The sequence below is a fragment of the Elgaria multicarinata genome, chromosome 9, assembly GCF_023053635.1.
Source record: "Elgaria multicarinata webbii isolate HBS135686 ecotype San Diego chromosome 9, rElgMul1.1.pri, whole genome shotgun sequence".
In the NCBI taxonomy this organism is placed as follows: domain Eukaryota; kingdom Metazoa; phylum Chordata; class Lepidosauria; order Squamata; family Anguidae; genus Elgaria; species Elgaria multicarinata.
The window spans coordinates 25,893,663-25,909,490 of NC_086179.1; the positions used below are offsets into that span (position 1 = coordinate 25,893,663).

Below are 15,828 nucleotides of genomic sequence, written 5' to 3' on the forward strand. Positions count from 1 at the left end.
CACTTGGTCCCACAACAAACCAGGAATGGATGAGCTTCCCCTTTTGCAGTCTGCAAGACAGATCACTCAGCAGCAGGGCTTGGAATCATGGCACAATGACAACAACTTAATGTGAATCACTTTTATTTATTTATTTATTTAATATGTTTTTATACCGCCCAATAGCCGAAGCTCTCTGGGCGGTTCACAAAAATTAAAACCATAATAAAACAACCAACAGGTTAAAAGCACAAATACAAAATACAGTATGAAAAGCACAACCAGGATAAAAACCACGCAGCAAAATTGATATCAAATTAAAATGCAGAGTTAAAACAGTAAAATTTAAATTTAAGTTAAAATTAAGTGTTAAAATACTGAGAGAATAAAAAGGTCTTCAGCTGGCGACGAAAGGAGTACAGTGTAGGCGCCAGGCAGACCTCTCTGGGGAGCTCATTCCACAACCGGGGTGCCACAACAGAGAAAGCCCTCCTCCTAGTAGCCACCTGCCTCACTTCCTTTGGCAGGGGCTCACGGAGAAGGGCCCCTGTAGATGAACTTAAGGTCCGGGCAGGTACATATGGGAGGAGGCGTTCCTTCAAATAACCTGGCCCCAAACCATTTAGGGTTTAAATGTCAATACCAGCACTTTGAATCGGGCCCAGACCTGGACTGGCAGCCAATGAAGTTGTAAAAGGACTGGCGTAATGTGATCTCACCGGCCTGTCCCTGTTAGTAAACGGGCTGCCCTGTTTTGTACCAGCTGAAGCTTCCGGACCATTTTCAAAGGCAGCCCCACGTATAACGCATTGCAGTAATCCAAACAACAGGTTATCAGAGCATGGATAACTGTAGCTAGGCTATCTCTGTCCAGATAAGGGCGTAGTTGGTATATCAACCTAAGCTGATAAAAGGTGCTCTTTGCCACTGAGTTCACCTGTGCCCCAAGTGACAGTTCTGGATCCAAGAGCACCCCCAAACTACGGACCTGATCCTTTAGGGAGAGTGCAACCCCGTCCAGGACAGGGCAAACATCACCTCGCTGGACAGATGAACCACCCGCTAACAGTACCTCCATCTTGTCTGGATTGCGTCTCACTTTGTTAGCCCTCATCCAGTCCATTACCGTGCCCAGGCACTGGTTCAGAACAGTCACTGCCTGACCTGGGTTTGATGAAAAGGAAAGGTAGAGCTGGGTATCATCCGCATATTGATGACACCTCAGTCCACATCTCCGGATAACCTCCTCCAGCGGCTTCATGTATATGTTAAACAGCATAGGGGATAAGATAGAGCCCTGCGGAACCCCATGGCTTAGGAGCCACGGCACAAAGCAATTATCCCCCAGCGCCACCTTCTGGAATCGGCCATCCAAGTAGGAGCGGAACCACTGCAATGCAGTACCTCCAACTCCCAGCTCAGACAACCTATCCAGAAGGATACCATGGTCGATGGTATCGAAGGCCGCTGAGAGGTCCAGGAGAACCAACAGACTCCCAACAGAGGTCATCCCACAGGGTGACCAAGGCAGTTTCCGTTCCAAAATCAGGCCTGAAACCCGATTGAAATGGATCTAGATAATCCGTTTCATTCAAGAGTGCCTGGAGTTGTCCTGCAACCACCCGCTCAAGCACCTTGCCCAGGAAAGGGATATTAGCCACCGGCCTGTAGTTGTTAACATCCTCTGGGTCCCGATTAGGCTTCTTCAGGAGTGGTCTAATTACCACCTCTTTTAAAGAGGCCGGCACCACTCCCTCTCTTAAGGAGGCATTTACAACCTCCTGGACCCAGCCGGCGATCCCCTCCTTATTTGATGTAATGAGCCACGAGGGTCAAGGGTCAAGCACACAGGTGGTCGACCAGACTTGGCCAAGCACCTTGTCCACATCCTCGGGCCTCAATAACTGAAACTCATCCAATAAAACTGAACCAGATGGCGCCGGTTATGCATGTATTATGTATTGAGATAATGTATTATGGGGTGGGGCTGTAGCTTTGTGTAGAACACCTGCTTTGCATGCAGAAGGTCCCATGTTCAATCCCTTGTATCTCCAGGCAAGGTTGGGGGAAAAAACCCTGCCTGAAACCCTGGAGAGTTGCCTCAAGTCAGGGTTAACAATGCTGGGCTAGATACACCAATGGTCTGGCTCAGTATAGGGCAGCTTCCTATGTTGTTTCGGCCAAGAATGTGAATTAAGAACTGAAGTCAAAGGCATCATGGCAGAGGTGGGTTTTGAACTGAGGTTTGAAGGAAGACCAACATTCCTACTTAAAACAACTGGGCCGGATCTACACTATTGCTTTAAAGCGCTTTATAACAGTTTTAAAGCGCTTTAAAACAGTTAAAGCGCTTTATAACTGTTATAAAGCGCTTTAAAGCAGTAGTGTAGATCCGGCCCTGGAGGTTCATATCATGGAGCTTCTGCCTGAATTTGGGGAAGTGGGTGGCTTTTGAGTCCCTACAGCATTGGCTGATTGGTGTGTGGTGATCTTGACTTCAATGGGCTTTGTGTTCAGATCACAAAAATTGCAGGGTCAAGTAAGCATTTTTGTCATACCCTTTTATTAATGGGATTCTGGACTTATTCAGTTGTTTGGAATGTATAATGGGTCACTCCCACTTTACCATCTAGAGCACCACTGTTTTAATAACAAAATAAATAACAATTTTTTTTGGGGGGGGTCATTACCTCTCTGCACCCACACAAATACAAGTCCTTGCATAAATCCACTGGTTCAATCCTCTACCCTCATTTGTTGGTTGAAGGAAAAGTCTGATGCACATGTCCTTGTCTTCCTTTTCCTCACCCCTATAGTCTGCCACTTTTTAAAGAGTGCTTATTTGGGAAACTTCCGCTCCATTCTTTCTGCTTCTACACAATATAGGTCGAGCCTCTTTTTGTTGAGATCATAGAGGAAATGGATCTTCTGACCTGTGTGTGTTCCTGCATAAAGAGAAGACCCCGTTTCTGCACGCAGGCCATGGCATTTGTTTTGTGTCTGCCCTCCCCTACAACAGGAAATGCTGGGAATAATGAAAAGGATGGGATGGAAGAAGTTTAGGGTTAAATTTTCCCAGATATGAGTTCAGCCCTACTCTTGGTTTTCCTGTTAGCGTTTTGTCTTCTGAACATCCGTCCTCTACATATATGCTTATTATTGTCTCAAGCGTTACTACTTTGTATGTTACGTAGTTTCCTAATCTTGAAGGTTTTTTTGGGGGGGGGATTGTCTCTATAGGGATCTTATGTGGTGATGCAACATGTGTCTTTTAAAGCATTCTTGAGTGGCTTAAGACTAAATAATATGTTATCTAAGCCTGGAGATGTTCTTAGAACTCTAAATATATATCCACTAATAATGTGGGAGAGGAGACCTTTATGTTAACATGAACAAGAGAGTCTTATCAACATCACATTAACAAGGAGACCTGGATGATGATGGTGGTGATGATTCATATGAATGTTGGTTTTTGAAAATTGGCCTTAAGTTAATCTTGGGCTGAGGAAACTGGTTATTCTTCACATAAAATGGTTTGGATGGCCAGTAAAAGGTGTAACTGAAAAGGTCAGCTTAATGTAGGTGTTGAAAAGGAAACGTCAAAGCTAGGAGAGGATGCAGCTCAGTGTGTCTCTCTCTTTCTCATGCAGTCTCAAGTCTCTCCAGCCAAAGTCCAATATGCTAACTACAACACCACTCTTTGCCAGCTCACTATTCTATGACTATCAGCTGATCCTAGTGGCTATTGGCCATGTTGGCCTCCAGTCTGGAGTGCCACGAAATCCCCACCCCTTTTGTTGAAGACTAATAATGGCTTACTTGATTTAATTTTGAAGGCTATGCTTGGGAATCATTTGTTCTTAGGCCACGTGGCAAACTTTTTATTCATGATCTGTATGTAATTTTGCCCTACTCTTGTGCATGTGTAATGTCTGGTCGGTGACCATAATAAAGTTGATGATGATGATAAAGCAACGGAGAAGTTCTAGGTTACTCACTGTGATCTTCTGGGCATGTCTACAGTCACATCATTACACTGCATCAGCTAGCTTGTAACCATTACAAGAAAAGTCAGTCTTACAATACAGGCCTATGTATATTTACTTGGAATTAAGTCCCACATGTTCAGTGGATTTCTTCCCAGGAAAGTGTGCATAGGATTACAATCTTAGATACCCTTTCACACATTGATGATTTGGGTAGAGGGCTGAGATCCATATAAAATGATGTTATGGCTCACAATGGCACTGCTGTCTGGAAGTTCCCCTACTTTTCTTTAGTAGAAATACTAAATGACACAACTGGTATTAACAAGTTGCTCCATTCCCTATCAGTTACATTCAGTTTCAGGCATCCTAAAATCTTGGTTGTTCTTTGAAGCTATGCAGCCATCATTTTGGCCTAATACCACCTGATAATTCTAGCTGTGTCTATTGATTTGTTTAGAATCATTTATTAAAACTATTTGTATTACTGACTATTAGAACGTTGGACTGCTGTAACTATGATACCAGTTACGAATTGTGTGTTTTGGTATGGGGGAAACTTAAAACCTACAATTTAAGTTTCACCAGGTGTCCTTAGTGCTATGTATTTAATGACTCATATCTTCCTTTAGCTCTGTCACATAATACTGACCTATCTTATAGTGCATTTTGTAAGGATTACTGTGAGTAAGCGAAACACTTTGAGCAGTTATGAAAAACATTACATAAATACTAAAGAAGATGATATGTGTATGTTTCTGGAGTGATTGCTCTGTTGGCTTCCAAAAAAGATGTTGGGAGAATGAGGATGTCTAAATGATACCGCTTTGGGGTATTGTTCCCTCAAAACCCCTGCAGTATCGCAGCTGCAGATGGGAACAGCAAATCTCACTGGTAGGAGGGAGCACGGGCTTTTCAGCCAAAAAAGCTGTAGCGCTGGTGGCCATTTGGCCCTTCGAACCCACCCTCTGCCCTGCTTTCCTGCGCTTCTAGTGACCTACCCTGGGCCTCAATCCATCCCTGGGAACACCCCCATCTTGAACCCAAAGTGAGGTCACCACTGACTGACAGAGGAAAGAAGGTGGTGACCTTGGAGCAAAGGGAAAAGGTGTGGTAAGCTGGCAACTTTAAAAGTACACAGTTTCGGGGGAAAGCCTGTGGTGGCTGCAAATTCATAGATGCATTGTATAAACAACACAGTGCCACTGCGCAGCCTCCACAGGGTATACAGGGCATATAGACAGCCCCCTAGCATGATTTCCATTGGAAGACTGCCAGCATGTTAAGAGTGTGGTTTCACTTCTAGGAAAGTCGCTTCAGGAATTGTGGATTGCTGTAGGTTACACAAATGTGTTCCTTTCACTATGCATTTCTGTCCCTGCTTCTAAGTATCTGCTGCATAAATGCTTTAAAAATCCTTATATGGGCAGTAGGTGCAATACACTAAATTTAAGTTTACTTACGTCCCACTGGCCTAATTGAAAATGCAAGCACAAGATGAAGACTTGAGATATAAATAGAACTTTACTGTATGATTTCCTCCGAATTGTGCTCAACAGTACTGTAGATCTGCATATTTACATAATAGTGCAAACAGAAGAAGAGAGAGCTGCTTGCCCCGATATCAAGCCTCAAATTGTGCTTCCAAATTGTGCTTCAAATTGTGCATCCATTTGATGCACAGCCTCTTGCTGAATAAAAAGCGCAAGCATCTCCTGAATCTGCCAGGTTTCCACAGGTCTGATTGTGCATCCTGAGTGAAGATGACCTGTGGCAAACGTGCCCCTAGTGCAGATCTAACTCTGGACTCTAGAGGTTTCTGTTTGCTATTGCCTGTCTTTAAGGGTGCTTCCAGATGGAGGGTTCCTGGTGCTGTCAAGCATTGCTCTTCCTCTGTAAGCTAAAAGTGGAATTCCCTTTGACTAAGCCCAGGTAGCACTTTTGGGGGTTTGTGCATCTCACCTACCCCTTTTCTGATCCCTCATACTTACTGCACACTCTTCTCCTCACATTTTAAAATGTGTGTGCGTGTTTAATATTTTAAAGAGTGTTTTCAGCAGAGAGCAGGTGAATCCAAGCCTTATTTCTGAGTAAACGTGGTTACGATGGAGCTGTAAATCCTCACTTTAAAAAAGAAAAACCAGGTTCACAACCTGGCAAGGAAACTTGTCTGCTTGGTTTTTTCCTAATCAATATCAAACTTGGCCCTTGATTTTTCTTGTCAATTTTACACCCAAGCTAGAAAACTGCAGAGTTTAGTTACATCCTCAACCACCGCTCCTTCTCCCCACTTTTGAAGAGGCTCCTTTAATTCATTGTTTCCCAAGGCTTCCCTTCCAAAGAAGAAGGCAAGGCAGAAGTTGAAATTGACAAGATATGTCAGTTTCGCCTTTCTGACTCCTATTAGAAAAATAATAAATTGACTGTTTGTGCCTTATTTCAGTTTGTCCTTACTCTGGCATAATAAAACATTGTTGTTGTTGTTGTTGTTTAATTGATTGAGTGCCTGTAAGAGGATTCATCCTTACAACCAGATTCTGCACATGTTTACACAGAAGTAAGTGCTGTTGCTTCTAGTGGATCTTTCCCTGCTTAGTAAGGTTGGAAAAGTCTTGAGAAAGGGTAAAAGGATTTTCTGTGCAGAACACAACATTTCTGTGAAACCAGAAACGCATGACATGTCAGAGAGAAAGGAGGGGCATCCCCAACATGCCATCCCCAGGGATAACTCCAGGGATAACTCCTCCCACCTCACATCAATTGCACATTTTCCTGCCTGCACCTGCTGAAAAATTGTATCGCTGTTCCACTCTTTCCCTCCTTACGAGGATAATTTGCGGGTAGAAAAAAGACGCATGCAGCCATGGGGAAATACAGGCTGATTAAAAATGTCACCTAGACCAGTGCCCTCTAGATGTTTTAGATTACAGTTCCCATGAACCCCAGCCAGAATGGCCAATGGTCATGGACTATGGGAGTTCAAGTTTAAACCATCTGGATTTGCCTAATCCTGATCTCTAGACCTTCCATAAGATTCCATGAATGAGGCAGGGCAATTGCACAATAAACATCTCATCTGAAAGCACCCATGATTGACTCTGGGTGGTTTTTTTAAGTGACTCGTGTGAGGGTGGGGGTTAAGATAGGAAGAAAGGAAGGAAAGGGGATCCGAAATTAGAAAAGAAGCCAAAGAGCCGCTGCTGGTGAGAGATGATTACAGCTCATTTCAAGGCCGCTTCCTGCATGCCAATGATAGGACAGTAAACAAACGCCTCTTCGGAAGCACAGAAACGGGCAGGAACTTATGTGTGGAAGAGAAGGGTCACAGCAGGGTCTAACTCTGCCTGGCAAGAGGAAGCTCTTGGTCATGTGACCCTGGGAAATCTGGAGCCCTGTGTGCAATGTGTGAGAGTGTGCTGAGCAGCTTGCTCTATGGAGGATTTGTTCTTGTTGCATCCTTCCCACCGTCCCATTGCATAGATCAGAGAAGCTCTTTCTCCTCCTCCTCCTCCTGGATTGCTGTGCTTTGTTGTTTTCCATATCCCTCCCAAGAATGGTTTGGCATTCCTCAGGCCATTGTAATGGCCAGGGGTTTCAACCATGGCTTGACATCCTGCCCTCCTCCCCATTACCAATTTATATCCCATGAACGTTAACCGCAAGGCCATCCAAAGGTGCCAGGGCCGCCCTCCTGCGAGCGTCTGATCCCTTCTGCCCTTGCAGAATTCTCCTCGCCGTTGCCGCCGCCCACCCCCCAGTCCTTTGGCAGATTTGTTATTTGGGCCCCAGTTCCTGGGCTGATGTCCAGAACATATGAAGTAGTCATAAAGAAAGTCGGAGCAAGTCCAGGGCTCAAAAAGCATTTAGAAATGCAGCCTTGTACATAGTAAGTCTCCTTCACTTTGATTAAGGCTTTGGACGGAACTGCAGAGATAGTTAAGTGTGAGGATAATATCCAGTGGAGGAATGGGGTGTGACCCCACTGTTACAATGACAGCAGACGTGAACTGAACTCCTTTCATACCATAGTAGAATACTTGCTATAACTTTGTCAACTTAGAAAAGAAATTCCTGTAATTTTCGTTGCATTTCTGAAAACTTTGTAGTTACAAACTTGCGGCTGATGATCCCTTCTTACACATCAGTACCCAAAAGGTCTGGGAAGTGTTTCTCTGTAGTGGTGCCTGTGTATGAATGAAGCAATCCTTTGGATCTTTCTCACAGAATTGGCTCCCTGCCATGGGATAGAGCGTCAATTGGATAGGAAAGAACTATGCAATTGGTAGGCATGGATGAATCTGTCAAATTCGATTTCATTCATTTTTTTTCAAGCCCAGAAAGAGAGATAGCATTATTCCTTCTCCCTTTCAGTACTTGGACTCTTGAAAATGAGGCTGCTCTTTCTTTTGTATACTATATGCGAAAGTTGGAGGGATTGCTAACTGTATTCGTTTCTTCTGCCAGGCTCTGACCGTGGCAGTGTTGCCTCTAACAGATCTGCCAAGTGGACAGACTCCAGAGGCTTCTAGGGTTCTCTCTCCCCCACCCTCTTTCAAGAAGTATTGTGTAAGAGACAATGAACTTTTTTCCCTGCCGTGGAAAACTTTTCTTGGCCCACTGGCTTTGGATAATGCCCTCTTGAGAAGTAATGAGAAAGCAGGGGAGGGAAACAGAGAAAGGGGCTTCTAAAAGATCCAGAGCTGCTTTTCAAAGTAAAAACAAAACAAAACACCCTGCTTTTCTTCTTCTTTTTGCACTGAATGCTGAACAGGAGTCCTCTCCACCTCAGCCAAACAAAGAACAGAAATTGCTTTGGAAAGGATAATGAACAATGACCAAAATGACCCTTTCTTGAAGCTCCTTTTAGAGGCAAGATTCATCCTTGGCCTTAACAGCACTGGGGATTATTTTCTGTTGCCCTGGGAATGAGTTTGGCTCATTAGGAACATTTCTATCTGGTCAGTCTGTTGTGTGATTAAATGCATATTGTTTTCCTATGGTCCGCAGGCAGTTGCCAAGTCTTCCCTCCATAAACCACTTCTGATGCAGGGACGTTTCACGTATTTCTGTAAACCTGTAGAGGGGAGTTAGAAATTTCCCCTGGCCTAGATAGTTCATTTTTATGGCTTTGTGGAGTGCCTCTTTGCATCAAAGTGTTGGGCACCTCACAGTTACAGCTTGCACACTCATGGCAAGCAACCCAGCACCCACCCTTGTGTGCATGCTACTTTTTCAGGACCTTTCAATTTTTTCAGAGTTCTTTTTAATGGTTTTGAGGCTGCTATCCTTCTGTTACAGTGTCCATCTGAGTCAGTGCAGCCTAATGGTTAAAGGGCAAGAGTAGAACTGGGAAGACCTGACTCGAATCCCTGCTCAGCTGTACAGCTCACTGGGTGACCTTGGGCCAATTGCTGTATCTCAACCTAAGCTCATATAGACGGGTTCTTGTGATGATAAAATGAGGTGGGAGGAACCACATATACCCCCTTGAGCTCCTTTGAGGAAGGTGGAGCAGTAACGTGATAAAATTAATATTAAGTATTAGTTTTAACTTTGTGCTCTTTCACTACACAGTTCCTGAGTAGAAATCAGCATTCCTGATGGGAAGCCAAAATACAATAAAAATAAATAAGACATCTAGTTCAACCTTTCCAAATCTGGCATCCTACAGATGTGTTGGACTATGATCCTCAACATCCCCAGGCAGCATGTGCAATGGTTAGGAATGCTGGGAGTTGCCCTCCAAGTGTTTTGGAGAAGGCTGATATATATATATATATATATATATATATATATATGTGTGTGTGTGTGTGTGTGTGTGTGTGTGTGTGTGTGTGTGTAGCAGAGAGGGTACTTCTATCTTCCTTTTCTCCAGTCCATACTCAGCTTAAGGAGGTTATCAACAAACATGTCCAGAGAAAGGCAGCAAAGATGGTGAGGTGTGTAGAGATCAAGTCCTCCGCAGAAAGGTTGAAGGAGTTGGGGGAAGAGGTGATTAACAGGCGATATTATAGCTTTTTTTCAAATATTTGAAGGGCTGCCATATAGATGATGAAACTAATTTGATCTCTGTTGCTCCAATGGCTTCAAATGACAAGAAAAAAAGATATTGAATAAATGTTAGGAGGATCTTCTGGATAGCCTCAGAAGGTGGTGGGCTCCTTCATTAGAAATTTTTAAGCAGAGGCTGGATGGATCACCCATCTGGGATGCTGTAGCAGCAGATTTCTCACGTCATCATGGGGTTGGACTAGAGGATCTTTTAAGTTCCCTTTCAACTCTATGAATGTTAGACAATAGAAAATTCTATGGAGTCTCAAGACTCTCTCTCTGTGCTCTAAATTAAAGAAAAAGGCAGGGCAACCAGCAATGAAGCTGTTCTCCTCCGTCCCCACACAGCAATTCACGCAAGGGCTAAAACATGGTTGTGGCACATGTTCAGCAATCAGGCGGAAGGGCCCCAGGAGTTATATTACCCTCGGAGCGACTTTTGGCCCTATAAAGGATGTCAAAGCATGGCTGTGGTGTGAATACATACTACTGCTTGGACAGAAAGTCTTCCTTGAGTCTGTGGTATTTTAATGGGTTTACTTGGCAAGACAAGCTATACAAATGTTGGCAGGATATGAAGAATATGTAGACTCCTCAGGGTAACAAGTTACGGGTTCATATCCCTGGAATAATAATAATGTTGTTGTTAGTGTTGCTACTTTAATTGTGGCGTTCCCATGTCGTACTAGGCCCCCGTGAAAAGAATAAGATCAGACACGGAAACTGCAAGCCCAGCTGCCCCTATTTACCTGGGACAGCCTTGATTTTCTGGAATACACCAATGGTTTCTGCTCCCTGAGCTACTAGTTTGCACTTGGTTCTTGTAGGCAGACCCTGAAGTTCTAGTAAGACACAAAAGTAAATCCCACAAGGCTGAGATCTGTCTACTGCTGTGTTAAAACACACAGCCCACAACACTAATGGCATTTTATGTGTGCTTTGCTGACCTTCCTGCCAGGTGGACTGCAGCCATGCCAGGTGCTGACACAATGACAGCGAGCGCAGTCACCGATGTGAGCATCAAGCCTATAACCAGTGTTTGCAAAACTATTGAGAGGTGAATATGTTCAACTTTATCTTTGTAGTGATTTCTCTGCTGGATGGCTGCAGGGGTAGGGGGTGGGGGTGGGGCAGGGGAAAGTCATGAAGTCTTGATGGTTCTTAACTTCTGGTTAGACAATGGTGGCCATTTGTTTTAATATCCATGAGTAGTGGTTGCTGCTCTCCATATTTATTTTTACATTCTGTTATTGTTGGTTGCCTTGGAGGCTCTTTAGAGGCACCAAAATTGGGAGAGAAGTGGGGGCAGAATGTGATAAACATGAATGGTACAGGACAGCCCATGCTTCACATGTATAAACGGCCTTGTGTCCCCTTTCGTGCTTTGTAAAGAACTATTCTATCAAGGTTATGCAAATGTTTTCAAGGTCCCTTTATCCACATCCTTCAGAGTAAATGGATGGTACTGTGCATTTAAAAAAAATACAATGGACTCTGTTGAGCTGAATATCCCACTTAACATCTCAAACAGAGGATCACATTTAATATGGAAGCAAGGGGAGGGATGTACCAAATGAAATTTGATGACTAAAACTTCTGGATCAATGAGTTATAGATGCATGATTTTACTGAGAAGGTAAACAGGTGCTCCTCTTTCTAGAGAACATTTAGGATAGAGGGGAGATGGTGAAGCTACAGAGATTGTAGCATCTTCAGCATCTCAATTATTAGAGATAGAATGTTACAATGGGCCCATGATCAAGTATAGTATGATGAACACAACTGTAAAGTTCTTCTGCCCAACGTATTTATTTTATTTGACCTCATTGCATAGGATCAAGCTTGCGAGTCTAAATAATACATCCACAGAGACGGCATTTCGGTGTGGGCCTTCAAAGAGGAAGGGCTGGGAGAGTGTTGCCATCACGCCTGAGCTGGTACATCAAAGAGAGCCACCTGCTGTGGAAAAGACCACCCTGAAAGCACTGGAGAACTTGATGTTGGACCCACGGCTGGATTATTTTCAGCAGAACATGTTCAGTCCCAAGATGATCATTGGTGACTCATCTGTAGATCTCAACATCCGGGAAAGTGGCAGGATCATCAGGAAGCAGATGGGAGGTGCTCAGAACCTTCGAGCTGTTGGAAAAGTCAGTTTGAAAAATAAGCCTTTGAGTATCAAGGACAAGATTTCGGAGTGGGAAGGGAAAAAGGAAACACTGTCCCCTGTCTCCACCTGCAAGGAGGAAGATCAAGGAGTTAGAGAGGAGCTCAGTTCATTTTTAGGTACAGTGGAGAAGATGAGCAGAGAAAATGCAGTGGAGAAGATGAGCAGGGAGAATGCAGTGACCACAAGGGAAATAGATACCAAGAGGCTTCTAAACCGGCAGCTGGAATGTAAAGGGGCAAGCAAAGAGAATGAGAGGAGGGCAGGGGCTCTGAAAAGTGCCGGGCAGCTGGCAGAGAGAAAAGCAGACTTGAGGTTAAGGGAGGAAGAGCCTAATTCCAATGTTGGCAAAGGCACTGAGTCGAAGGACGGTAAGAAAGATGTCCAGAAGGAGAATGTGTCTGTCCTGAGTCAGGTCAAGAAGCTGGAGCAGGCCTTGAAGGGAGGTTCAGTTGAGCTCCAGCCACAATTACCTGGTACTTACTATTCCCCGCACTGCCTGCAAGAGAAAACCGAGGAGGGGCAGAGCCTCCCCGAAGGCCAGGAAAGCATCGGTAGGCCAGAGCTCAGTAAGCGCCTCCTCAGCCTGGACTCTGAAGCCAGCGAGCCGATCTTTGGGACTCTGGAGGAGGTGAAAGCGCCTCGGGCGAAATGCAAGCCCGGCAACGAGGAAAACGTGTATACGGAGCCAGGATTGCCGGAGAAGAAACCTTTTATCAATCCGCTCCCTAAGCCCCGGCGGACTTTCAAACACGAGGGTGAGGAGGGATGGGTTCCGCCCGTTCGGAATAAGAGGAACTTGCCCCCTCTGCCTTCTATTCCACCCCCTCCTCTCCCTTCCTCACCTCCTCCATCGGCTGTTAGCAGGAGACTGAGGAATGGGAAGCACAAGGCTAATGCCGATCACAGGTAACGGTACTTTTGGTTCTTCTACTGCTGAATGTGGCGTTTCCTCTTTCTCCTACCTTCGTTGTGTCACGGTTACTCCGTAAAAGCCCTCATCGATCCTGTTCAGACGACACGCTAAGCCACGGTGGCTGTCCTCCTTTCCATATGGTCACCCTGAGATGGAAGGAGTGTACAATTAGTATATGATAGCATTCTTCCCCCGTTCTTGCAAGTACGGCCCGTTGTTAGCATGTGGCCATTGTATTATGTGCAATTTGGAAAGGGCGAAGGGCTCTGAGCTAGGCTAGCTCTCCAACTCTCAGGCAGGTCTTTTTAGGAAGGTGCAAGCTCCTCCTTGAGCTTTCCTGGACCGCATTTGTGTGTCTCCTGACTGAAGCATGAAGCAGAACAAGGAACACATCAAGCTGACCTATGTTCGTTTTATGTTGTTGCTCTTATTTATATTGCTGATTTTTTTTTGTCCGTCAAAATGCATGCCTGGCACCTCACGGGAGTCCAAGAGGACAAGCCCTTTACTGAGTTGCTTTCAATCTAAGAACTGACACCAGAGAGAGAATAGTGGGGAGGAAAATGGTGATAGAGAAACAGAGGAAGAATATGGATTTATTTAAGTTCTACTTAAGCTAAGTTTCAGTGGGGTGTGAGGGCTAAGGCAAGTCTTCACAGAAAAGACAGGCAAGGGAGAAAGGGCAGAATCTATTGAGGGAACAGGAGACCTTTGGGCAGATTGAGCATGTTAGAGCAGAAGGGTTGAAGGCCTGAGCAAGGATGTATTGGGATCTAAGAGAAGGGAAAGGCCAAGGCTGTGGAAGTTCTAACTAATCTGAAGAGAGAAAAGAGCAGAAAAGAGAGTTTTATGACGCTTGTTTAATATGAATGTGTGAAGATGCACTTTCTATCCTGAAAATTTTTCGTTTATGCTGAATTTTTAAAAGCTGTACCTTTTCCTGCATCAAGCTGTTGTTTTCTCCCCATCCTGCTGCTCTTCCCCACAAATGCCACAGGAAGTCTTATGAGTTTGAAGACCTGTTGCAGTCCTCTTCTGAGAACGGCCGGGTGGATTGGTATGCTCAGACCAAGCTGGCCCTCACACGCACTTTATCAGAGGAAAATGTCTATGAAGATATTCTAGGTAGGTGTTTGGGGGGCAAAGGTGGATGATAGCCAACTTTGAGTGGCAGCCACCTTGATCTACAGATCAGTAATGATCTAAGGGGCTGCATCCATAATAACATAAGAAGAGCCATGCTGGATCAGACCAAGGGTCCATCTAGTTCGTACAGCGGCCAACCAGCTGTCGATCAGGAACCCACAAGCAGGACAAGGTGCAACAGCACCCTCCCACCCATGTTCCCTAGCAACTGGTGTATACAGGCTTACTTACTGCCTCTGATACTGGAAGTAGCACACAGCCATCAGGACGAGTAGCTTTTGATAACCTTCTCTTCCAGGAATTTATCCAACCCCCTTTTAAAGCCATCCAAATTGGTGGCCATCGCTACATCTTGTGCTAGTCAATTCCATAGTTTAACTATGCACTGTGTGAAGTAGCCTTCCTTTTATCTGTCCTGAATGAGCTTCATGGGGTGACTCCATGTTCCAGTTGGTCTCCTGGATTTATAACTTTGTGTTAATCCTAGTTTATTTATTTATTTATTTTTATTTTGTTTATTACATTTTTATAAACCGCTCAATAGCCGAAGCTCTCTGGGCAGTTCACAAAAATTAAAACTATAATAAAACAACCAACAGGTTAAAAACATAAATACAAAATACAGTATAAAATACAGTTAGAAATTAGGGCAACGTTGTTTAGAACAGGGGTGGGCAACCTGCAGCTCTCCAGGTTGCTTCTGTCATCCCTGACCACTGGCCATGCTTGCTGGAGGTCTTGGGTGTTGGAGTTCAACGACATCTGGAGGGCTCCAGGTTACCCACCTCTATAGAAGAAGTAGCTTCGGGGTGTGGGTGTGTACATGCACTTGTGTGTCTTTGCTGTTTTGGGTGAGAGAGATCCTCTTAATGCTCAAAATTGCCATTCCAACTGGACTAATATAGAACAATAAAACACATGAAAACACTGGCAAACTCCTCCAACCAATAATAGAAAAAGTGGGTGAATCTATTAAACTGTAATAAAAGCAAAAGAAAGTACACTATCCATTTCAACATTGGAAGTACATAGAAGGCATGCATATGTATGTATATATACAAAGCAAACATTAACTTGTATTTTATGCTACTCCCTAACAAAATGCTAAAATCCAAAATATTATTCACCAGATCTGAGGCAGCCCACTGAGTAGTTAATGGGTTATGTGTGAATTTGTTTGCCTTGTATTAAAATTAAAAATTACATATTTGCCTTGTATTAAAATTATGAATTAGATTCCAACACGAGAGTTAGATGCAGAAATCAAAAGATTTGAGCACATCTCACTCTGTGTTGAATTGTGATGATAGTATATTGAAGCATTGGTCTTCAGCACTTCCAAACTTGGGGCACACCTTCAATATCCCCTCTCTTCAACATGGCTGCCACTCTCTTTTCAATGTTTTTCTTTTCTCATTTTCCTTCTCTTCAATTTTCTTCTACTTCTCTCTACATGCAACCCTGCCAGGATGTTGGCTGCTGATGCTCAGGTAGTGCCGCCGCCTTTTTCTTTTATATTGCTCTTGCTTTTGTGCATTTAACAACTACTTGACACACACAAATTAAGCAGGTGAAGATTTTCC

The 15,828-nt window shown here is 44.2% G+C and overlaps 1 protein-coding gene across 1 annotated transcript in view; it reads left to right on the forward strand.

Moving 5' to 3' along the window:
• The window catches only part of DENND2A (DENN domain containing 2A), a 96,476-nt gene that overhangs the window by 24,907 nt on the left and 55,741 nt on the right, over positions 1-15,828 (forward strand). Inside the window, exons 2-4 of the mRNA XM_063135068.1 lie at positions 10,975-11,073; positions 11,851-13,092; positions 14,097-14,224. Coding sequence (XP_062991138.1) covers positions 10,988-11,073; positions 11,851-13,092; positions 14,097-14,224 — 1,456 coding nt within the window. The 5' untranslated portion in view covers positions 10,975-10,987. The remainder of the gene's footprint in view (positions 1-10,974; positions 11,074-11,850; positions 13,093-14,096; positions 14,225-15,828) is intronic.